The sequence below is a fragment of the Acomys russatus genome, chromosome 22 (genome assembly GCF_903995435.1).
Source record: "Acomys russatus chromosome 22, mAcoRus1.1, whole genome shotgun sequence".
Lineage (NCBI taxonomy): Eukaryota > Metazoa > Chordata > Mammalia > Rodentia > Muridae > Acomys > Acomys russatus.
In genome coordinates, this window is record NC_067158.1 from 55,556,176 (window position 1) to 55,579,747 (window position 23,572).

At 43.5% G+C, this 23,572-nt stretch overlaps 1 protein-coding gene across 2 annotated transcripts; it reads left to right on the forward strand.

Annotated features, from left to right (window-relative positions):
- The first annotated feature begins 4,955 nt into the window (after window positions 1-4,955).
- On the forward strand, window positions 4,956-22,916 carry Tmem33 (transmembrane protein 33). 2 transcript variants are annotated; one of them, XM_051164792.1, is made up of 9 exons: window positions 4,956-5,122; window positions 5,287-5,361; window positions 8,245-8,339; window positions 8,737-8,924; window positions 11,202-11,269; window positions 12,766-12,899; window positions 19,518-19,601; window positions 21,837-21,957; window positions 22,702-22,916. In XM_051164792.1, the coding sequence occupies exons 2-9, from the start codon at window positions 5,317-5,319 to the stop codon at window positions 22,705-22,707; spliced, it is 741 nt and encodes a 246-aa protein (XP_051020749.1). In that variant the 5' UTR covers window positions 4,956-5,122; window positions 5,287-5,316; the 3' UTR covers window positions 22,708-22,916. The 2 variants fall into 2 exon arrangements, with proteins under 2 accessions (XP_051020749.1, XP_051020748.1); XM_051164791.1 differs by lacking the exon at window positions 22,702-22,916 and having other exon boundaries at window positions 21,837-22,138.
- Window positions 22,917-23,572: the final 656 nt, after the last annotated feature.

A 23,572-nucleotide genomic window follows, 5' to 3' on the forward strand; every position in this document is an offset into this window, starting at 1 on the left:
TGGCTCGATGGTTCAGTAGCCACTACACACCCTGGAAAACCAGGGAGAGCCAAGTCATCAATAAGTCTGGAATCAATTCTTGCTCCCTCAGCCAGTTTCTAGGCAAATGGAGCAACGGCCTGTTGTGAAACAACTGTTTCAGTTGGTGAGGTGCGTTATCTCACTTTCGACTAGAGTAAGCTGGGTGACCCTTAGGAATTGACTCTGAGCCTGTGAAACTTAAAATGGGCAGACACTGAAAAATGAACAATAAAGAAGCATAAGTTAAAGTACAGAGAACGTATAGGCTCTGCCTCTTCTGGCACCAGCACCTCTTTTCCATGGGGACACCCTTGAGTTTTGCATGAGAATAACTCTACTCATTCCTCTTTGGTGGGCGAATGACCCAAACTTTGTTGACTATATTTTAGGACAAATGGCTGGTGTGAGGACCAAACATTGCCAAAAGGACATGGCTGGAGTCAAGCGGCCTCCACAGGCACGGGCCAATCCCAGTTAGCGTCACGTAGCTGCAGATGGATTCCTCTAGAAGCCTTTAAAGGAGCCTGTGAGCTCCTCCTTGGGGGTTGAGGCCATTTTGTATGAATGGTTGACAGCTACATGCAGACTGTTTGTGAAGAATAAACGCTCTTTATTTTTATGTACTATTTGAGTCTGGGGTCTTCCTTCAATGGTTTATGGACCCTTACAGCTGGCTTAGGAATTTTGTAGGAATATGTTGGATACCGTGAGAATGAAGCCTGGATGGTCATATAAAAGCACCGGGCAAGGGCACTTTGTGTGAGCCGGTGGAACACGGGCTAAACACCTGGGAGAAACCAGCTTGACAATGAAATCAATTTAGGGGAAAGCCGAGAGGAGAATGGGTTTCTTTGATGTTATTTGAACTCTTGAATCTAGCTGTGACTCAGGAAGGTCTCATCTGTCTCTGTTTTGTCTCACAGTTGCTCTGTTATGGAGCCTTTGATTTCTCATGTGTTGGTTTAGGCTTAATTTCTGTTACTGAAATCTTTGTTGCAGTAATTTTCCTCCTTACCCAAGGGGGGGGGGGCGCGACTCATTCCAAGATTCTCAGTAGGGGTGCAGGACTACAATTATTAGTAGTACTTTATTATGGAAGTTTCGGTTTCTTTGTAAACTCAGTTATGTTCTGTAAATATGTTTTTGCTTTAATCCCAAGTGTGGGATTTTACTTTGGGCTTTAGTTTGTCCACACCTGATAATTGCCTCCTGAGGGGGCGTGGTCTTTGCCAGCTGGTAACTTCCTGCCTCGCAGGGCATGGAAAGGGGCATGGCCTAGGGACTCTAAGGAAGATAAATATGAGAGCCAGGAGAGAGAAAGTGTGGCAAGTGGTGTTTTGGAGAGACCAGAGATGGACTGTGTGCTGGCTGGGAGATACACAAGAGAAATATTTCCACACAGCAGTTCAGAGCAGACTGCTGCTTTTACTGTTTACGGCGATTAGCATTGCCCCAAAAGAACCCGCTGACTCTAAACAGCCGGGAAAAATAAAGGGGTCTACACCCTCTCTCCCCTTCTTTCTCTTACCCAGGGTGAAGAGGTTGGTGGAAGGGAGGTACAGCACTCAATACACAAAATAAAATAGAGTTTTAAAACTAGCATCAACAGTACTTAATCCTACATAGGTTGTATTTCCTAACTTGTACATGCATACCTGTAATTGACTTTAATTTATAAAGCAGGCATAGCAAAATATTGAGAAAAATATCACAGTGATATACTTCATATGTTATATGTATGTATTCTCTCAAAATATCCTACTGTACCAATCTCTCATGTTGCATAGGATGATACAAAGCTAAGCCAGATGTGGTGGCCCACGCCTTTAATCCCAGCACTTGGGAAGCAAAGGTAGCTAGATGTTTTTGAGAGTTCCTGGTTAGCCAGGGCTACAGGGCTTGGGGAGAGAGGTTTGGGTTTTTTGCTTTGGTTTTTGTTTTTGGTGTGTGTGTGTGTGTGTGTGTGTGTGTGTGTGTGTGTGTGCTGACAATATGACAAGAGGACACTCTGCTTTGTTTGTTGTTGTTGTTGTTGTTTTTTATTTGCTTGTTCGTTTGGTTTTGTTTTTTGTGTTTTGGAAACAGGGGGTTTCTCTGTGTAGCCTTGGCTGTCCTGGACTCCCTTTGTAGACCAGGCTCTCCTAGAACTCACAGTGGTCGACCTACCTCTGCCTCCCTGTGTGCTGGGATTAAAAGCATATGCCACCACACCTGATTTCTGATTTATTTTAAAGTGAGGTGACATAAAGTTTGACTGTGACACTCAAAACAGCATACAATTTTTAATAATTTTACATTTTCCCCCTGTAGATTTTCTTTTCCTTTTTAAAAACAAAATCTCACATACCCAGGCTAATCTCCAACTCATTATGTAGCTGAAGGATGGCCTTATTAAATGCCTAATGCTCCTGCCCCATCTCTTGAGAACAAGGATTACAGATGTGCACTGCCACACCCAGATTCTTCTGGAGATTGTGCAAGAACAGCAAATTTTACCACATCAGTCGATTTAAGAATAATCTTCATCATCTGGGAAAAGGGGGATATGGGCTGGCAGGGTACAGCCTGCACAGGCTAAGGGTGTACATGACAGAGGCATTTTGGGGTGTGTGTGTATCAGGAGTTGGTGACCTCCTGCCATATGAATCCTGTATAATGTGACGTTTAACATCACATTTAAGGTTTTAATTACTATGCTTAAGATATTTGCAAGTTGTCCTCTGACCTCCATACATATACCATGGCATGCCTGCCCTAAGCCATGCCTGCCTAATCCATGCCTGCCCTAATCCATGAATAAAGTAATTTTTGAAGTTGGAGAGTGGTGAGGGAAAGAGTGGGAAAGAGACAGGGAAAGAGACACACAGAGAGACAGAGAGACAGAGAGAGAGAGAGACAGACAGACAGAGACAGACAGAGAGAGACAGACAGACAGAGAGACAGAGAGACAGACAGACAGAGAGAGACAGAGAGAGAGACAGAGAGAGAGACAGACAGACAGAGAGACAGACAGACAGACAGAGACAGAGAGAGAGATGGGGAAAAGATGAAAACACTGTTTTAGCGGAATCTCTGTTTCGGTGTCTTAGCAGAGCATCTCCAGCTGTGGATTTAGCGTATTTTCTACTGTCCCTAAGTGGCCTGCGACTATAGTGCAATAACATCAGCTGTTACAGTTTTGTTCAAAGCTTGAGAAAGGACTTAGAAATAGACACAATTTCCCTTTGGTTTCTATATATTCTAGAGACACAAGAACATAAATAGAGGCCGGGCGTGGCGGTGGCGCACCGGTAACCCCAGCCCTCAAGGAGGCAGACGCAGGAGGCCAGCCTGGTCTACAGAGTGAGTCCAGGACAGCCAAGGCTACACAGAGATACTGTCTGAAAAAGAGGGCTGGGGGTGGGGGTGGGGGAAATCAAGCTATTACTAAGAGTGGGGAGGCTGAAGGCATAACTTGAGTATAAATCAAATATATTGTTATACAGAAGAAGCAGAGGGAAACCAAATCAGCTACTAAGATTAATAAGATAATGGATTCAGTCAGCAACACTAAGTCCTAGAATGAAACCTATTTAGCTGATAAAATGATTTAGAATTTCCCGGCATTCAGAACTGTGAGGAAAAAGAAGTCATGTTGTCTAAAGTACAGTATTTGTTTTGACAGCCTGAGTGAACCAAAATACGTGTGTGTGTACGTGTATGTGTGTGTTTGTATAAAATATGCGACGAATGATACACAAGCAGTGCAGAGAAGGTAACATGTTAGCTGAGCTGGGAGGACGGGTGATCTCTGCTGGAGACCGTGGAGACCTGAATGTAAATGGTGGCCTTAGAAGAAAAGCTTACAACAGCTCAACAGGGCGCCCTTTGCCTCCTCACGGCAGCTGCCTGGCACAGGGGCCACGAGGAATCATCACGCGATAATCAGACTTCTGAGAGAGTAGGAGCAGAGCGACACACGGTTGCAAGGTCAGGGTGTGACCTGCTCTCTAGATCTTTAGTTAGCCCTCTCTCCACAGCCTTTCCCGGGCTTTATTTTCGATCTTTTGCTCTTCGATCTAACTTTTCTCTATGCCTCTTCCCTAGGTCTCATCTGATGTCCACCCTTCCCCTGCAGACCTTTATCCGGCCAGTCACAAAACCGTGGAAGCCACATTCAAGTCTTCTTTCCTTTTCTTCCACACCATCCCCACAACGCAGGATTTCATCTCCCTAGTTGTGTGCAATGGGTCTCCACCATTACCTTTCTAAACCTGATGATGTCACAGCTCTGCTTAAAGCTGTACTGTGGCTCTCTAGACTGCAGATACTTTGTTGTTTTAATTTTTTTTTTAATTAAAATATAATTTCATCATTTCTCCGCTTCCCTTTCCTTCCAAGTCAAACTCAGTCGGCTCACAGCGAACTGTCTTCTGACTGCTGTTACTTTATATGCTCTGTTCCCTTTTTCGGAACCTCCATCCCCTTTCATACAACTTCTCCCTTTCCTTCAAGATTCAGGGTCAGAGCTGCCTTTTCCAGGAAACCCTGACTAACTCAGCTGACGGCCATATTTTATTCAAGATTTTGCCGTGGTTTCCATTTACTCCACTGTCTCTCAGGAGGTGAGTGTTATGTTCCGCTTACTCTCCACGGCAGGCGTAATGTCTGTACGTCACGTAGCCTACATCATTAGTGCTTGAAATAAGAAACGAAGACAGTGGGTTTAGTGACTCCGTGTCTGGAGATATCACAGATATTTCTGTAGCTTCTGTATACGTAAGTAGACAGACTTTTGATGTTTGGGAGCCAGCAAGGAGAATTGCCTAGATAAAACGAAAATTGCTTCTCTGGTTTCACTTCTTACACGCCTTGGCCGGAACGGACCAGGGGTGGGGGGGGGAACCAAAACAAGAAGGAAAACTGCATTTCCCGTCATGCCTCTGGACAGACCCTCTCAACGTCCCCGCCTCACTCACACGGAAATGAAAGTACCACTTCCGGTTTTGCGTCCAGGGGAGCCGGAGGCGTTAATCGGCCCATTATAGCACCTTACTCGGGAACTCCGCCTTTCCCTGGGTCTTTCTGGAAAGGCAGTTTTGATCTGGACCGAGCGGGACAGGTATTACCCGGCCGCCTTGGCGGGGCGGGGGGATTTGTGTGGCCGTGTGCTGCACGGGGCCGGGAGAGCCCGTTCCTCTGGGGGTTTGGAGTTCCGCGGGAAGCAGGTCGGAGGGTCGTCGTCTTGCTCTGACGTTTTGCTTCTTCTTTTCTCTGCTGTCGCAGCGTCCCGGGCTCCTGCGTGTCTCCCCCGCGATGGCGGATACGACCCCGAACGGCCCCCAAGGGGCAGGTGCTGTGGTAAGTGAGCGGCCTGGGCTCCCGGCTCCATCAGCAAGAGTTGGCAAGGAGCAGGAAGTGTTTGCGAGGGCTGGAGCGTTATGGACGCCTGCCTGCCTGCCTGCCTGCCTCCCTGCCGGGGGTTAGAGTGCGGTGCGGGTGGAGAGGAGCTCCACGTTTGTTTCCGAAGCGGCCGCGGTCAGTCCTGGAGCAGGTGGCCGTCCCCTGCGTGCTGGGGATATCGGGCCTCCCCGCCCCTTCCCACTCCTCGGTCTCCAGCTGTCTTCAGCCCCAAGGTTGAAGATGCCATCGGAGGCAGAGGCTTCCACCCACGCGCCTCGTGGTGCTCGTAGTACTGCCCTTTGTACCCACTTTAAGCCTTTTAAGAAACTTCGCAAAGGAGAGAGCGGTGTTTTCTCAGTCGCTTACTAGGAGGAATACTACTCTTCTGTAAACTTTTAACGTGTTGGCGCCCGCCTTTAATCACAGCACTCGGGAGGCTGAAGCAGACGGGTCGCTGTGAGTTCGAGGCCAGCTGGTCTTGCAAAGCGCGTCCCTCCAGGACAGCCAGGGCTACACAGGGAAACCCTGTCTCGGGGGTGGGGGTGGGAGATGTTGTTCTACAACTCTGAGTCATTTTTGTTCTTTAGGCCTTTAGCTGAAATTTTCTTTCTTTCTTTCTTTTTTTTATTTTTAAAAACATTTTACAATAACTCTGTGCACACACTTACTCTGCTGGCCCTTCTGGAATTCTCTCTCATCCACAGTACTAAAAAGTATCATCCTCCACTACACTTGGGGAATTTAACATTGATATGTTAATAACCTAATGTGTAGTTCATGTTCAGATTCCCTTAGCTGTCCGTTGTCACTTCCCCTCCTTGGGAAGTCAGTGGAACGCCTCTGTTCTCTCTCTTTGGGCCCTGAAGACACGGCTAGCTTCAAAAGCCCAGGCCTGTTTTGCTGTCCCATCCCAAAACCGCAGTCACATGACCGATTGAGCCCTTCTCAAGACACCTTTTCTTTAACATGAACCGTTTCCTCATGATCCTCTCTTTGGGGGAATTCAGGTGTGATATCAACTGATTTACCACTGTAAAAATACGTTCCCCCTTTGTAATGAAGAAAGTTGTTTGGCCTAATACTCCAAAACTGTGTGAATAATTTGTCCTCAAGTGTTCAAACCAAAGATCCAATAAAATCCTTGGCGGGGAGGGTGTCTGGAACCGTGTATATCAGGCAGCTCATCCTTGACAACTTAAATGGACGTACACCTTTAAGCGACCCAGATGAGGGGCTGCATAGGTGGGCTCAGTGTTAGGGAGAAGTGAGTGCTGCTTTTGCCGAGGACCCTAGTTCAGCTCCCAGCCGCCGCTTTGGGGGGGCGGGGCTTACAGTCACCTCTATCTCCATGGCGATCCTCTGCTCTGTAGTCAACACTGTATTCAAAAAAAGATGTCTGAAATGGATAATTCAATTTGACTTACTGAATAATAAAAGCCCTACACAAATATTTATTTTATTAGGGGGTGTCATGTGTGGAGGTCAGAAAACAACCCATGAGAGCCAGGTCTCTGATTCCATGGTGGTCTCAGGGTTCAGAGCTCAGTCAGCCTTGACAGCTATTCCTGCTGGATTGCCTTGGCATCCAGGAAGTGGGTTTTAAAAAGAATGCTTTAACAAACTGAGCACAGTAACCGAGATTACCCTGCATTTGACTATTGCTAGAATCAATTAAATGCAGGGACGCACAGTGTAATAGCTGCATCTAGGTAGATAAGCTGGCAGCGTCTTTTATGTCGAATTTGCTAGCATGTAACTAAAAGGCATGTAATTTCCCTTTTTCATGAATGTGTTTTGATACATGAATGTGTCTGGGGGTTTCTTGGGGGGCGGTATTTTTGGTTTTTCAAGACCGGGTTTCTCTTTGTAGCCTTGGTTGTCCTGGCCTCACTCTGTAGACTAGTTTGGCCTCAAGCTCACAGAGATCCACCTGCCTCCGCCTCCCTGAATCCTGGCATTACAGACGTGCGCCACCATGCTGGCTTCGTTAATGTCTTAAAATCACTTATTGCAAGCACCAACTATAAACAAAATTCCATCACTTTTAATGAGGATATGTATTATAAGACTTCTATTTATGTACCCACTTTATATATACCCACATATGTTTACATCTTGGTATTAACATTTTTTAGCTTTAAAGTTAAAAATATGTAAGTCTCTTTAGAAATTAGCATGAGGCGCATGTTAGTGATAAGGCAGATTCAAGTTCTCGCTTTCAAGATAAGTTTGATCTGGGGCCACTGAAATCAGGGTAAAACTTGTCTGGAGCCTGCAGGGCAGTCAGAGTGTAACACAAGCTGAGAAGCAATCCCATTTCATACTTGACAGGCTTGTTCTGATGCCTCGGGGAGCTAGGCTCTTCTGCACGCACGTAGACACGTGGTCTACAGACTAGTGAGGCCAGCAGTATCCACTGCAGGGATGTTACTGTCCTCTTAATGGATTATTTAACCCAAGCCTAATATTTGATGCCTTACTGAGTTCTGAGGCCTATTTGGGTGTGAGATTTTTTTCCCTAAGAATAGACATTACAGTTGTCTTGAGAGCTGTTAGCTCTTACTTAACCTTTTAAGATAGATGGAGCCATTATTATAAATGTTGAAATAGCACAGAAAATTTTACTCTATAGTTTCTGAAAGTGTTTCTTATGCCTTCCATGGTGTATATGTGAAGACACAGGTAAGTACCATGAACTTCCACTTACAATCTGAAAACAAATGTTACAAGGTGTTGGTAAAATAGTATCCATACGAGCAAAAGTGCATAATTTATCCCTAACATAATTTTCAGGCTTAGTTTTCCATATTATCTTTTTTTTTTTTTTTTTTTTTAATCCAGCAATTCATGATGACCAATAAACTGGACACAGCAATGTGGCTCTCTCGTTTGTTCACAGTTTATTGCTCCGCTTTGTTTGTCCTGCCTCTTCTGGGGTATGTATTATATTTCTAATGCCGAGAATTCAGTCAGCATTTGCGAAATGCTTGTTAGCTTTAATAATTAAGACTAATTAACACAGCCCCATTTAAAATTAAGACTAATCTTTAATACCAATTTGGATGTCTTACTTCTTGTTGTCTGTGTGACTGCTCATTGTAGATCTGAGGAGTTCATGGTCTCCGCATTTCTCCTTAAACTGACAGAAGAGAGATGGAGTATGCTCAGCTGGGTGTGCTGATGCCTCCCAGAGCGCGGAGTACATTCGTGTGCTTTGTTTTCCATTGACAATTGAATGGTTCAGGGGTTGTGCAATGATGACGCAATTCACGGAGGAGGAAGAGGCGGTAGCTGTTGGTGTCTCGTGATAGCTTTTCCTCTGGTAATTTGCAGGTTGCATGAAGCAGCAAGCTTTTACCAGCGTGCTTTGCTGGCAAACGCTCTCACCAGTGCTCTGAGGCTGCACCAAAGACTGCCACACTTCCAGCTGAGCAGAGCGTTCCTGGCTCAGGCGTTGTTAGAGGACAGCTGCCACTACCTGCTGTATTCGCTCATTTTCGTCAACTCCTACCCTGTTACAAGTATCCTTTTTCTGTCTTTTGACAATGGAGTGCCCAGCTAAGCATGTGGCAGGTGTCTTTTCTGTCAGAAGGACACAGTAATGATATTTCATACAGCTCGTTGGTTTTGCTCTTATTTGTCATTTGTATGAAGATATATCAGTATAAACATTTCTGTCCCCAGAATTTGAAGACTCTATAGAGCTGTTTTGCGAATTTAAATATCATCTCTCGATGTTCTTGCCTCTTGTCAGCTTAGCGGATATTTAATAATTAACAGTTAAAGCACAGGTTAATATGTGAATTCAATATTTAACTTTGTATCTCATTGACTTTATATCTTGGTAGAAATATGTAAATTTTATTTACATGTATGAGTGTTTCCTCTGCATATATGTATGTGTATTGCATGTGTGCTTGGTGCCTGGGGGACCAGAAGAGGAAGTTAAAGCCTCTACAATTGAAGTGTCAGGCAGTTAGGAGCTACGGTGTGGGTGATGGAAAATTAACTCCGGTCCTTTGCAACAGCAGCCAGTATTCTTAACACCACTCCCCCAAGCTGTCTCTCCAGCCCTACCAATGTGTTACTTTAAAAAAAAAAAAACAGAACGCTTTGCTCCCCCAGTTTCCAGTGAGCTAGGAACAAAAGAAAATTAATCCTGAAATGACTCAGTCAAATAAAGTGAAAGTAATCTGCTATACGTAAAATTGAAAGTAAGGCTATGTGCCGAGTGCGGTGGTGAGTGCCTGTAACCCTACGCCGGAAAGCACAGGCAGTTGAAATCCAGCGTAATTTACATAGCTAGTTTTAGGCCAGCCAGGGTTTTACAATGAGACCTTGTCTCAAAACAACAACAACAAAACAAAACAAAATCAAGCTGGCAAGGTGGCTCAGTGGATTAATTCTTGGGAGTCGGGGAAGTGGTGGCAGGAACATAAACTAGTAAACGGTAAGCAATGCTGATCTAATGCACGAAGCCACCGGAGTCATGGTAGTATGCCAGGGTGGCCCAGAGCAGCACCACAGGTGTGCTCGGGCCTTGGGTCTTGAGGTAGCGTGTTGTCTGTGCTGTCGGTGCCTGGCACTTAGGAATAAAATGGTAGCCTTCTCACCCCTTATCTTTTCTAAATAATTTAAAAGTGGCATTGAACCAGGCGTGTAATCTCATGCCTGTAATCCCAGTGCTTGGAGAGTGAGCGTAGAACGTGAAGGTGAGCCTGGGCTTCCATGAGAGCCTGTCTCAAAACCAAAAGTTAGGGAAAAATGACATCAAAAGCTAAGATGAATCTCATAAAGATTTGTAAGCTGTAGACAGTTAGAGATAAAACCCTCATTACAGACCTCCTTGATCTCTGTGTGTGTGTTAGACAGTATGAGACTTGGCCTGAGAGCGTGAGGTTTGTGAAGGAGCCAGGCTGCAGCCCAATATCTTGACTCGCACTTGAAGGTTCTATTTTGGAATTGCCTCTATTACTGAAGTAGACTTCAAGGCTGGGCGTGTCGGAGTTTAAGCTGAATTATTTAAGCTTAAGTTTCACAGAGGCCTTAAACATGAGAAGTTTAGTTTTCAAGTATTAAAGAAGTCTGATTCATTGAAAGGTTCTAAACTGCAGCCAGACGTGGTGGTGTAAGTCTGCAGTCCCAGCCCCAGGAGGCTGAGGCAAGGAGGAAGGAGAGAGTGAGGCCGATGTAGGCTGCAGGGGCAGGCACACTGTGCACTGTCTATGAGGCTGGCGTAGGCTGCAGGGGCAGGCACTGTGCACTGTCTGTGAGGCTGGCGTAGGCTGCAGGGGCAGGCACGCCGTGCACTGTCTATGAGGCCGACGTAGGCTGCAGGGGCAGGCACGCCGTGCGCTGTCTAGATTCTCCTCATGTTTGGGCATCGGTGTCCACTGGTTGGAATGGGGTTTTGGGTGCTAATTGATATCAGCAACCTGGCAAAAATTGGAATGGATCCATTTCCATTTTTTCTTTTGAAAAATTGAATGAAAATTGTGTATTTACCCACAGTTTAAGGCCAAACTGATGGGCTTAATATAAAAATTCCTTGTTTATATTTGTAATTAAATTGATAGAGCATGTGGATTTTATACAAACTGAAGTGTACAGTCTTTTTTATAAATTCACATTTTAAAAAAAAGTATAGTTTTTCAAAGTAATGGGAGTTAAGCTTTGTCAGCAGTGTAAGCCGCCCACTGAACTCATTGTCAAGGGCTGCTTCAGCTCTGCCTTGCACGCACTGCACAGCTGTGCACGGTGCACGGTGACCTCAGGCTTTCCTTAACTGCTTTCTCCAGTGAGTATTTTCCCAGTCTTGTTATTTTCTTTGCTTCATGCTGCCACGTACACTAAAAAAGTCCTTGATGTAAGTAAAACTGTCATTTCTTTGGTTTGTGAATTGTAGTTGGTTGGCGTGACTTTGAGTTTCAGAAATTTTTCACCCAAATTTCCTGTATTCCACACAAGCTTGTTATGGTTTTTTAGTGATTTGAAATTTTTGAATTTGAAGTTTATATTGTTGAAATGTCATAAAAAAGTGTATTTTGTGGAGAAAGGATTGTTCTTAAAATTGCTTTCCAGTTCCTTGAAGTTTATGTTTCTTCATTTAGAAAGCGTGTTGAGTTTGATGCGTTGGCAGAGATGTTGCCTGCTGACACTGTCATTCTCACCTCTGCGCAGTAGACCCTTACTCAGGGCCCCATGGTAACTAAGAGAGGCCCCTGAGCGCCCCCTGAGCGCCCCCGAGCGGGAACATGAGGCAGATATGCTGCATGTACACTTAAATTCGAATGAAAATTCCAAATTGGGGTCTTTGGTTTGTTTGTATCTGGGTTGTGTTATTTTATTTTTTGATACAGTCTCTTTATAGCGCCCTGGCTGGCCTGAATCTCTCTATGTAAGCCAGGCTGCCCTTGAACTCACAGAGACTCGACTGCCTCTGCCTCCTGAGCGCTGGGATTAAAGGTGTCTGCACCGCCATGCCTGGCCCAAGTTTGCCGTTTTTGTTAGCATTTAATCTATTTCTTTATTTCTGTAGCCACATGAGCCCTTAGGGTTCTGTAATCTGTAGTGTTCGTTGTCTGAGGGGTCACAGGTATCTTAACTATTGCTAGATAGTCAGATTTTTGTTATTACTGAAGAAAAATAACCACTGGCTTTTTTTGTGGGGAGGATGGAATTTATCTTTTCTTATGGGAAATAAGGTAAGAATGAAAAATTTTAATAATGTGTTTTGGGTTCTCTTCAGAAACAGAATAAAGCAGGACAGTACACTGAGTAAGTCCTTAGTTTGTGCTCATAAAGTCTCTTTGAAATAATTTGGCCTTTGGTTATTACCTGTTAAGTTTGCTACCAATCCAATGGCAGTCAGCCCTTGGTGTGTCAGTCCTTCACTGTAGCCACTTTAGCCAAAAACTATCATGTCTGTCCTGGACATGGCTTTCTTGGCATTCCCTAAACAGTACAGCGAGACAGCCGCATGCCTTCTTACATCCTAGTGACACCCTAGAGTGTAAGCAGTGGAGAGAAGGGTTGAGGTATAGACGATGAGTGAGCTGTAATGTAATATGGTGCCTTGGCTTGTTTGTTTGCTTGTTTGTCTGTTTTGTATTTCGAGACAGGTTTCCCTATGTAGCCTTGGCTGTCCTGGACTCACTTTGTAGACCAGGCTGGCCTCAAACTCAGTGATCCACCTGCCTCTGCCTCCCGAGTGCTGGGATTAAAGGCGTGCACCACCACCCGGCTTATGGTGCCATTTTAAAGTCGTCCTGAGCGTCCACCCACACACTTTGGTATTAAGGTGACTGAGCGAGCTGTAACAGATGCCATATTGTTTCTAATGCTTGTTCTCTTTTCTTTCAGGCAAAGGGATCAAATAGTTTACCTCTGTTGAGATCAGTCTTGGATAAATTAAGTACTAACCAACAAAATATTCTGAAATTTATTGCTTGTAATGAAATATTCTTGATGCCTGCTACAGTTTTTATGCTTTTTAGGTAAGAATTCAAATATGCTTGCTTTGAGAGATTGATGAGATAAGTGCACATAAAGATTCCATCCTCTTGAATCAGAGCAGGCGTCAGCATGTGTCCTCAGCTAGAGGAGCATCCCCGTTGCTCTCGTAGAAGCACTAGGCCATGGGAGGACAGCGGTTTGTCGGTTGTCCACCACCACCCCTCACTCACGCGCCTCTCGGTGAAACCCCTCTTCCCAACAGGCCGCCCATAGATGCTTAGATGTCTTTGGCTATTAATTAAATGTATTCGTTGTAATGCATGTGGTCATTCTCCCCACCCAATCCTTACTCCTTCCTATAAGTCCCTTTCCTGTATTTTTGTTTTGTTACCCATCTGTGTGAGCCAGGCTGTGGAGCTGTCCTGTGGAGCCAGCTGGGCTGACCAGTGAGTGTACAACTGAAGACGCTGACTCCTCTTTCCCCAGGGACAGGGAATTTGTCTTATACACCTTGTGAAACATCATTCAAACCCTTGCAAATTAATTTTAATCTTTGAAGGTCAATTTTTAAAATACTAAGAAGGGGTTTTGTGTTTTGTGTAAGTTTGGGTTACTGTTGCCATCATGAAGCACCACTACCAAAGAAAGCAAGTTGGGAGGAGGAAGGGGATTATTTGGCTTAATGATTCCACGACACAGTTCATCAGCATCATAAGTCAGAGCAGGAACCTAGAAGCAGGCTGCAGAGGCTGGAGGGTGCTGCTTACTGGCCAGTTCCTGAGGGCTCAGCTTGCTCTCTTACAGAGCCCACCTGCTCAGGGATGGCTCCACCCACAGTGGGTGGGGCCTCCTCCATCAATCACTAAGAAAATGCTGACCATACAGGCTTGCCTACAGCCAGATCTTGTGGAGGAGGCATTTTCTCAGCTGAAGTTCTCTTCTCTCAGAAGATGACAGTGTGTCAAATTGACATAAAACTAGCCAGCACAGTCTTGAAGTGTAATTCACTTTATTCTTGCCATTACTGAGGTGATATTTTTTTTCAACTAAAAGGAAATGTTTTAAAAGTATAGTCTTAAAGTAACAATTGCTTGCAATTGTTAACATTTTATTTGTAATCTGGAAATAATAGGTAAATAAAGAAAGTTTTCCCTTTTTTTTTTTTTTTTTTTTTTTTTTTTTTTTTTTTTTTGGTTTTTCGAGACAGGGTTTCTCTATGTAGCCTTGGCTGTCCTGGACTCACACTGTACACCAGGCTGTCCTCGAACTCACAGAGATCCTCCTGCCTCTGCCTCTGCCTCCCGAGTGCTGGGATTAAAGGTGTGTGCCACCACGCCTGGCCCTTTCTTTCCAGAGCTAGAACATCACAGCAGTATTGGTCTCTTCATTGATAATTTTGCATTTAATTTTAACCATCTGCATCTAGCTAGATGCCTGCGTTTTTAATTTTAGTTTTGTAAGGAGTAGGGTATACAGATAACTAATAGGATCATCTAGGGTAATCTAACTCATTGGTGTCTGCGGGCTGCTGTGTCAGCTGCAAAGTTCATGATCAGAGCAAAGAAAAAACCCTATACAATATTTTAAATAAGGTTACTATTTTATGTTGGGCTGGAGTTTTAGCTGTGTGGTGTCGCAAATGGCATCTCAGGCTCCATACACTTCTCTGCTGAAATAGCGTTTTATGATGTTCTAGTCATGCTCTTCCAGAGTAAGCAGTGTAATATGCATGTGTGTGCAGTCCACTTAGAAAGCACCTGTGTGCATGTGCAGTCCACTTAGAAAGCACCTGTGTGTGTGTGCAATCCACTTAGAAAACACCTATGTGTGTGTGTGTGCAGTCCACTTAGAAAACACACCTGTGTGCATGTGCAGTCCATTTAGAAAACACGTGTGTGTGTGCAGTCCACTTAGAAAACACACCTGTGTGTGTGTGCAGTCCATTTAGAAAACACCTGTGTGTGTGTGTGCAGTCCACTTAGAAAACACACCTGTGTGTGTGTGCAGTCCATTTAGAAAACACCTGTGTGTGTGTGTGCAGTCCACTTAGAAAACACACCTGTGTACGTGTGCAGTCCACTTAGAAAACACCTGTGTGTGTGCAGTCCACTTAGAAAACACACCTGTGTGTGTGTGCAGTCCATTTAGAAAACACCTGTGTGTGTGTGCAGTCCACTTAGAAAACACACCTGTGTGCGTGTGCAGTCCATTTAGAAAACACCTGTGTGTGTGTGTGCAGTCCACTTAGAAAACACACCTGTGTGTGTGTGCAGTCCACTTAGAAAACACCTGTGTGCATGTGCAGCCCACTTAGAAAACACCTGTGTGTGTGTGCAGTCCATTTAGAAAACACCTGTGTGTGTGTGTGCAGTCCACTTAGAAAACACCTGTGTGTGTGTACAGTCCACTTAGCAAACACCTGTGTGCGTGTGTAGTCCACTTAGAAAACACCTATGTGTGTGTGTGCAGTCCACTTAGAAAATAGACCTGTGTGCGTGTGCAGTCCACTTAGAAAACACACCTGTGTGTATGCAGTCCATTTAGAAAATAGACCTGTGTGTGTGTGCAGTCCATTTAGAAAACACACTTGTGTGCATGTACAGTCCATTTAGAAAATACAGGTATGTAGAAAGCATACTTTGGTGGAGTAGCTTTGTTTGTTGCATGAATCATTTGCAGCTTGTTTTTCCAGTCGGTATATTTTGTTTTCTATATGTGTTGGCATTTAGAGTTAGTGTGTGTTTGTGTTTTTTTTTTTTTTTTTTAAGATTTATTTTTTTATTATTATGTATACAGTGCTCTGTCTACATGCACCCTTGCAGGCCAGAAGAGGGCATCAGATCACATTATGGATGGTTGTGAGCCACCATGTGGTTGCTGGGAATTGAACTCAGGACCTTGGGAGGAGCAGTCAGTGATCTTAACCTCTGAGCCGTCTCTCCAGCCCTGTGTTTGTTTCTTGTAATGGTTGCACGTTGTTCTTTTAAATTAGTGTGTTCTGATGATGGATGGTTGTTTGCATTTTTAGTTCTCCAAATACTGATGCAATAAACATCTTTCTTAGCTTGCATTTACTTGTGTGCCAACAGTGGTCTCTTCAACATAGATATCAGAACTAATTTTCTACCATTAAGCTAAATGCACTTTGTATTTGGTAGACTGAGTAAGCATGTGCTTGTCGACACAGGCCTGCACTCCCAGCACTGGGAGGGCTGAGGCGGGAGGTCTTCAGCTGAAGGCCAGCTTAGGGAGGGCTAAGGCGGGAGGTCTCCAGCTAAAGACCAGCTTAGGGAGGGCTGAGGCGGGAGGTCTCCAGCTTAGGCTGCACAATCAAGATTCTTGTCTTGAGAAAAAGGTCAATATTCTTGGTTTTCATGATTTTCCACATTTGTGCAAGTCATTGTTACTAACTATAAAACTTTATATTTCTAGTGTTTGTTGACTGGCTGATGAAGTTTTTATATGCCTGACACTTGGCTTGATTTTTCTCTTTTTCTTTCCTGTACTAAGGATTGAACCCAGGGCCTGATCCACTTAGTAAGCCGTTGGCTGTTGAGCTGTGATGTCCTCAGTCCAGCTTTACTTTTTCCCCTTATTCTGAAACAAGGTCTCACTCACCCTGAGTCACCCTGAGCAGCTGCCCTCAAGCCCGCACCAACAGGCTGCATTCTATAGTAATCTCTCTTTATACCTTGTACAGATTCTTCTAGAAATTCATCTTTTATTTTTCTAAGTTATACTTCTCGGGGTGAACTGTAGGGTTGCCATGTGCTAGCTACTCAAGTTACGGGCTCTCAATGGTACAAGGCTCTGCAGTGATGCACACAAGTACTTTTCCTTTGCTGGCCTGAGACAGGCGCTCTGTGTAATTGAGGCTGTGCCAGAGCTCACTGTATAGGCCGGGCGGGGCTGCATGTGCGGAGGCCCTGGCCCTGCCGCCCGAGTGCTGGGCCTACAGCCTGTGCCGCTACGCCTGGCTACCAAAGCAATCTTAATGGGTGTCTGGGCCTGGACTTTAGTGGGTAAGATTTGTTTGTTTGTTTGTTTGTTTTTAGTTTTTTTGAGACAGGGTTTCTCCCTTGAACTCACAGAGGTCCACCTGCCTCTGCCTCCCGAGTGCTGGGATTACAGGCGTGTGCCACTGTGCCCAGCTGGTTGGTAAGAATTTTAACATGTTTCTGAGCCTTAAATTTTTTTCATTTAAAAGGAAATGCTAATAAATAAATAAATAAATGAGTGGAAATGCTAACTAGCATATGTAAGCTTCTATGTTTAATCTCTAGCACTGAAAAAAAATAGTGATTGAGGAGATAAACAGCTAAAATGTATAGGATTTGATGCAGCTGCATTTATAAATTATTCAGCTCCAAAGCTTACACCCTAAAATACAGCACACTAACATGAAAACTTATTTTAGAATTATAGTGGGTTTTAACTTTATTGATACTTAACTCAATGGAGCTCATTAAGACATTTATTTAACACTATGGATGAAGTTGTCAGCATCTTAAATTTCAAGAGCAGAGTTTACCAGAAATATTTTTAGGTTAATTTTTTTCACTAGAGTTTAGTCCTTTAATCAACTAGTATGTGTGTGGGGTGTGTGTGTGTGATAATTGGGCAGAATGTATGTAACATTAAGTAATAGGCTTGTAATCATGTAAATTATTTTCACAATGAAATTATGATACAAATTAGAAGAAAAGGTTAGAAATACTGACTTAAGTGCTCATATCACTGTATATACCTTTATATTCTGCTCTTTTTAAAAAAATATTTTGTTGTTGCTTTGCTTTTTTTTTTTTTTTTTTTTTCTGATACACAGTCTCACTATGTAGCTGTGGCTGTCTTGGAACTCACCATGTAGACCAGGCTGGCACAAAGCTCGCAGAGATCCACCTGCCTCTGCCTCCTGAGGGCTGGGATTAAAAGTGTGAGTCACTAAACCTGGCTTTAAGAGGTTTTTTAAAATTACATTTATCTGTTTCTGTGTAAGTGTGTGGCACATGTGTAGAGGTCATAGGACAGCTTTCAGGAGTCAGCCTCTCCTTCCCCACACAGGTTCCAGAGTCTTCTCAGGTTATGGTGCTTGGCAGCAGCGCCTGCCTTGCTGAGCATCTCTCCGCTCACAGTCAGCTTTCTTCAAAGCTGCTCTCTGGGTTTTCCTTCCTTGCCCCCCTTCTTGGTTTCTCAGGACAGAGTCCCATGTAGGCAAGCTGGCCTCAGATTCACTGTATAGCTAAAAATAACCATCTGCCTCCATCTTTCAAGTCCTAGTATTACAGGTGTGCTCCACCATGTCTGACTGTCAGCTACTAAATACAGTATAATTTACTAACCCTGCTGCTTCCTGAACCTGCCATCTTCCCTCCCTCCCAACCTGCTAGCCAGCGCCTTGTGTGTGCTGAGCTGCGCCCACAGCTCCATTCTTGTGTTTGTTTTAGTTATTTCAGTGTCTTAATCCAGGTAGTTTTAAAAGAAAGAATTCCAGGTTTGAAGTTTCATAGAAGACACACATACATGCCTCTTGAACATTAGAATTATGAGTTGATCTTTTTAAAATCAAGAACACTAATTACTATAGGGTATGCCAGTCTATTAGTTAGTTGGTATAGTTTTGAGTTTTTATTTGCTCATATAAAATAAACTTCTCTTCATGTGAAAATTTGTTGTTGTTTTGTTTGGATTTGGTTTTTTTCTTTTTTCTTTTTTTAAGATATAAAACTTGGCCTGGAGGAGCCAGGCATGGTGGCACATGCCTTTAATCCCAGCACTTGGGAGGCAGAGGCAAATTGATGGCTGTGAGTTTGAGGCCAGCTTGATCTACAAAGGGAGTTCAGAATAGCCAGGGATATACAGAGAAACCTTGTCTTGGAGGAAAAAAATGTAAAATTTCATTTCAGGTGGGCATATGTGGTATGAGACCACATGTAGCCTCTGCTCTCTGAGGCTCGGGAGTTGTAAGCCAGCCTAAGTTATGTATTAGACCCTGTTTTGAAAAACAAAACATTGAGCCTGCAGGACGGTTGGGCAGGTAATGGCACTTACAGAAAGAGAAATCGCACTTTACAAAGTTGCCCTCTGATCTTCACACACAAATGCCCACATCATTCCACAGTGTCCTATGTGTGCCCGCACAAGCACACACACACTCAAATAATTTAAAGAGTGCCCCCAAGCCCCTTGGTTTTATTAATTCTTGGCTAATTATAAGATAATATCTAATACTTTCTGAGTTTTAATATTTAAATTTTTAAGTAATATATGGATATATTGATAAAAACTTAAGTCACAGCATTTTGCTCTTTTTCTAGTCATCTATATTCTTCTGTTTCCTTTCGAAGAATAATGTGTTGGGCTGGGCGTGGTGGTGCACGCCTTTAATCCCAGCACTTGGGAGGCAGAGGCAGGTGGATCGCTGTGAGTTCAAGGCCAGCCTGGTCTACAAATCGAGTCCAGGACAGCCAAGGCTACACAGAGAAACCCTGTGTCGAGAAATAAAAAAAGAAAAAGAAAAAAGAATAATTTGTGCCCAGATAAAGGAATTTTTGCTGACCATTTGATGACACATATTTTCTTTTAAATTACCTGTAATTTTTAAAATATATGTATGGTTTATTAACATATTTATTTATCACTCTTGATTTTATCTATTTCAGTGGCCAAGGAAGTTTGCTCCAGCCTTTTATATACTACAGATTCCTTACTCTTCGATATTCCTCCAGAAGAAACCCGTATTGTCGGTAAGCTGGTGACTGTCTTACGTCTGTCTTGTTTAGTAGTCTTTATAACTCTCAGAAATTTCTTAACTAACAGTTTAGAATGTAGCAGCAAGAAGTATCTTTGCAATTTCAGTTTAGGCTTTTTAAAACTAGCTGGGGTTGGTGAAAACATAGTTTTGCAGCTAATCCTTGACTTACAAGTTTCCATCCTGATAAGTTCATCCTAAAGTCAAAATGCATTTCCTCCACCTCCCCCAGGAGACAGGTTAGCCACACAGTGCTCCTTTGAATGCCCTTGTTACTGGAGCTGCTCTGACTGCTGTGACACAGCACCACAGTAGAGATTTGTGCAGCAGAGTGCTAGGTTTAACAGATATTGAAATCTTAAGTAGGCTGCTGCTGCTGCTGCTGCTGCTGCTGCTGCTGGCGGCTGTTGTAGCAGTACAAGGGGATACTGCAGGTTAAACTATTCGAGAGTGGGGGCCTCAGATTTATTCTCAGAAATTGAAGCTACTGTTACCTTGATTTTTTTTTTTTTTTTTTTTTTTTGAGACAGGGTCTCTCTGTGTAGCCTTGAGTGTACTGGACTCACTTTGTAGACCAGGCTGGCCTCGAACTCACAGAGAATTGCCTGCCTCTGCCTCTGCCTCCCAAGTGCTGGGATTAAAGGTGTGCGCCACCATGCCTGGCCCATTTTGATTATCTTTTAAGGTGCAACTAATGCTTAGGGAATATGGGAGATATAAATACCATTTGTAAGGACTTACTATGTACACTAGTTTCTCCTTATGTGCACTGCAGCTTCCTGCACTTTGTTACACAAGGTCTAAAGAGCTCCTAGCCAGGCAAATGCGCACATCTGTAACATCTGTGCTCTGGAGTCTAAGGCATTCTGCACCCAGGAGGCTCCTGCGTTAGACATAAGGTGAACAGTGTGAGTGGTGAGGATTATCTTTGACATCCACCAGATTGACTTCTGGGACAGTATACCTCATTCTGTATGCGACAGGATGTACATATGCAGGTCTAGTATATCGTGAAGGGTACTTTGTGGGCAGTATAGGCAAGGAAGGCCACTTAGCCACGTAAAGCAACACAGCACTGTCAGAAGTTGGAGCAGGAAATGGAGCAAGATCTTAGGTGCAGACTAGATTGTGTGAGCTCTTGGGTAGGTTTGAATCTGAAAAGAGCTCGTTTGATCAGTAGCCAGGTTGTAAGTCACATTCAGTGAACATGTCCAGGGTTATCTCCATTAACTTCACCACAGCACTGAAACTCCTAGTGTCCAGAAAAATTCTGAGAGAGAACATTTATTTAAAGAAACAGTGTGTGGTTGTCCATGTTATGTAATTTTTTGGGTCTTTTATAGAAGAAATTGAAGTTGTCTGTAAAAATGTGAAGACTGAGCCAGGCAGTGATGGCGCACGCCTTTAATCCCAGCACTCGGGAGGCAGAGGCAGGTGGATCTCTGTGAGTTGGAGGCCAGCCTGGTCTACAAAGTGAGTCCAGGACAGCCAAGGCTACACAGAGAGACCCTGTCTTGGAAAATAAAAGTGAAAACTGACTAGTAAAGAAAATAAAGTAAATAATTCTTTTTAGATCTAACCATACTTTAAAAAAAAATACTTTTCATTACCTCTCTGCTCAAAAAGACACTCATATGAGTTTTGTGGCTGTTGTCTGATGAGATGGGAGCCCTCATGCTACCCTGGCTGGTTTTGATTTGTTTTTTGTTTTTTGTTTTTTGTTTTTTTAAGACAGGGTTTCTCTGTGTAGCCTTGCCTGTCCTGGACTCGCTTTGTAGACCAGGCTGGCCTTGAACTCAGAGCGATCCGCCTGCCTCTGCTTCCCGAGTGCTGGGATTAAAGGCGTGCGCCACCACGCCCGGCTCCTGGCTAGTTTTGCAGCCCTAGGCTTCCCCGCCTCCTGCCCGAGCAGCGGAGGGCTAGGACTGCTAGGCGTGCGTGGCTCACCATCGGCATCTCCCTGCAGTACAGTCCAGGTTCATCTTCGACCTAATGGTTTGCGATTGGCTGCTTTGTTTCGAGACTGTCTCACTGCATAGCTCTGGCTGGCCTCCAGCTCAGAGACCCGCCTGCCTCTGCCTCCCAAGTGCTGGGATTAAAGGCCTGCACCACCACACCCAGCTACGTCTTTAAATTCTATTTAGTCAACTTTTTCTTCAGCATTGCTCAGCGTTGTTTGTATTCATTGCCTTTTTGTTGTGTTTCTGAAGGGAATGATTTTGTCTTTCAGGAACTTGTTCAATGAGCTGAGGATTGTTGTTGAGCACATTATAATGAAACCGTCCTGCCCACTGTTTGTGAGAAGACTGTGTCTGCAGAGCATTGCCTTCATTAGCAGACTGGCACCAACAGTTGCGTAGTTTAACATCTAGTTAAGCTGTGTGTAGAAGATAGCTCATAATTCGGATAGTGGTCTCAAATTACAGGTCTAACACTGACCTCAGTAATTTACATGATTTACATAAATGTATCTCAGTGCAAAGATAATAATTTTCCTGGCATGTTAAGTCAAGCCTTTAACACTTTCTGAGATTTTACTGTACATTATTATTTGTGGTTACGTAAGTTTGTATTGGTGATAAATGTTGCTAAATTGTTTTAGATGCTGCTGTGCCTACATCATGAAATACATTTATTTCTTTTAAAAAGAAATTTGTTTAACTCTGACTATTAAGTTGTATCTGGGATAAGTTCATTGTGGCAATAGATGAATTCAGTATATTTTGAGGCAGTATTTTTCCATTCCATAACTTTGGTTGAGATTGTAACAGACACACATCCCCTGCAGTTTCTTGTCACACTCTGCTGATCTCTGCTGCCTTATTAGGACAGGCGTGTTTAGCCTGTATCATCACAAGGGTGACTCTATGCGTTTTATGACCCGATAAGCTTCCGTTTCCATTAGCACATCTGTGGCTTTGAATAGTGTTTGAAAGCGGCTTGGCTGTAAACCTCTTTTGGATTAGATACTGGGGTCATACAACCATTTACTCTAGAAGGTAGTAGTGACACAGCAACTTATAAATGTGGACAGATAGATGATCAGTGCTGCTATCGTTTGTAGGTTCTTGACTCTAGTTTTCTTGGTTTCTTAGGCTTGAAATTTCCTAGCCATTTGCAGCAGCAGTTCAGATGCCTTTGAAAGGATGTGCTGAAGACTGAGCATGTGATCACACGTGTGTGTCCTGAGATAATGAAGACTGTTCTGTAGATTACATGCTTGTCCAGCAAATAGGACTCAAAAGGTTGAATGGAAAGGGTTATGGGTAAGGTAATTAATGGGGAGTGGGCCTGGGCGCAGCTGAGCAGAGTGATGGGTGTTGTAGCCTGCCGTGGGTACAGTGCTATGATGCATCTGTGATTGGGGCTGTGTAATCTGTTCAGTCTTTTAATTGAGTTGTCATCAATTCCTTTGTAAAAGTCATTCAATCTTTATTACTGTTGCATGATTGGAAATACTTAAAACTGCATAATTTTAGTGTAGAGAAATGTAATGTGGCTTTTTTTTGTACTTAGTTTTTTCTTCTATCTGCATGTAATTTGGACTTGTCAACTGCACTCATTAGTAACTTATCACATCAGTTTTCTTTTTGTTTAACTTGCTAATCTATAGAAAGGTGATAGTCTTAGGGTAGATTTTCAGGAAATACTACTTGATAGTTTAGCTATAACCAGCTACTTTTATATTTTTGTAATATTTATCCACCAAGTTGGAGAAGCAACCTCATAATATCCAGTTGATTTTTATGTGTGTCTAGCCTCCTTATCACTATGTATGGAATCTGATGGTTTTAAAAATACAACTTTGTAGAGCAATAAAGTGACTATAATGTTATGTAAACATAACTGATTTCTCATGATGTCTTAAAATACTGTCTTGAATTACATCAAGCTCTGGCAGCTAAAGGCATATTTACTTTGAAATGTTTTTTTCTCCTACAATTTTTTTGGGGGGAATATTTTAGA

Bases quoted from the DNA above. Each gene is read 5' to 3' on its own strand.
- Tmem33 (XM_051164791.1), top strand. From the start codon at position 5,317: ATGGCGGATACGACCCCGAACGGCCCCCAAGGGGCAGGTGCTGTG. The intron at 8,340-8,736 runs GTATGTATTATA...GGTAATTTGCAG, and splicing joins TTTGTCCTGCCTCTTCTGGG to GTTGCATGAAGCAGCAAGCT. The intron at 8,925-11,201 runs GTATCCTTTTTC...TGCTTTCTCCAG, and splicing joins CAACTCCTACCCTGTTACAA to TGAGTATTTTCCCAGTCTTG.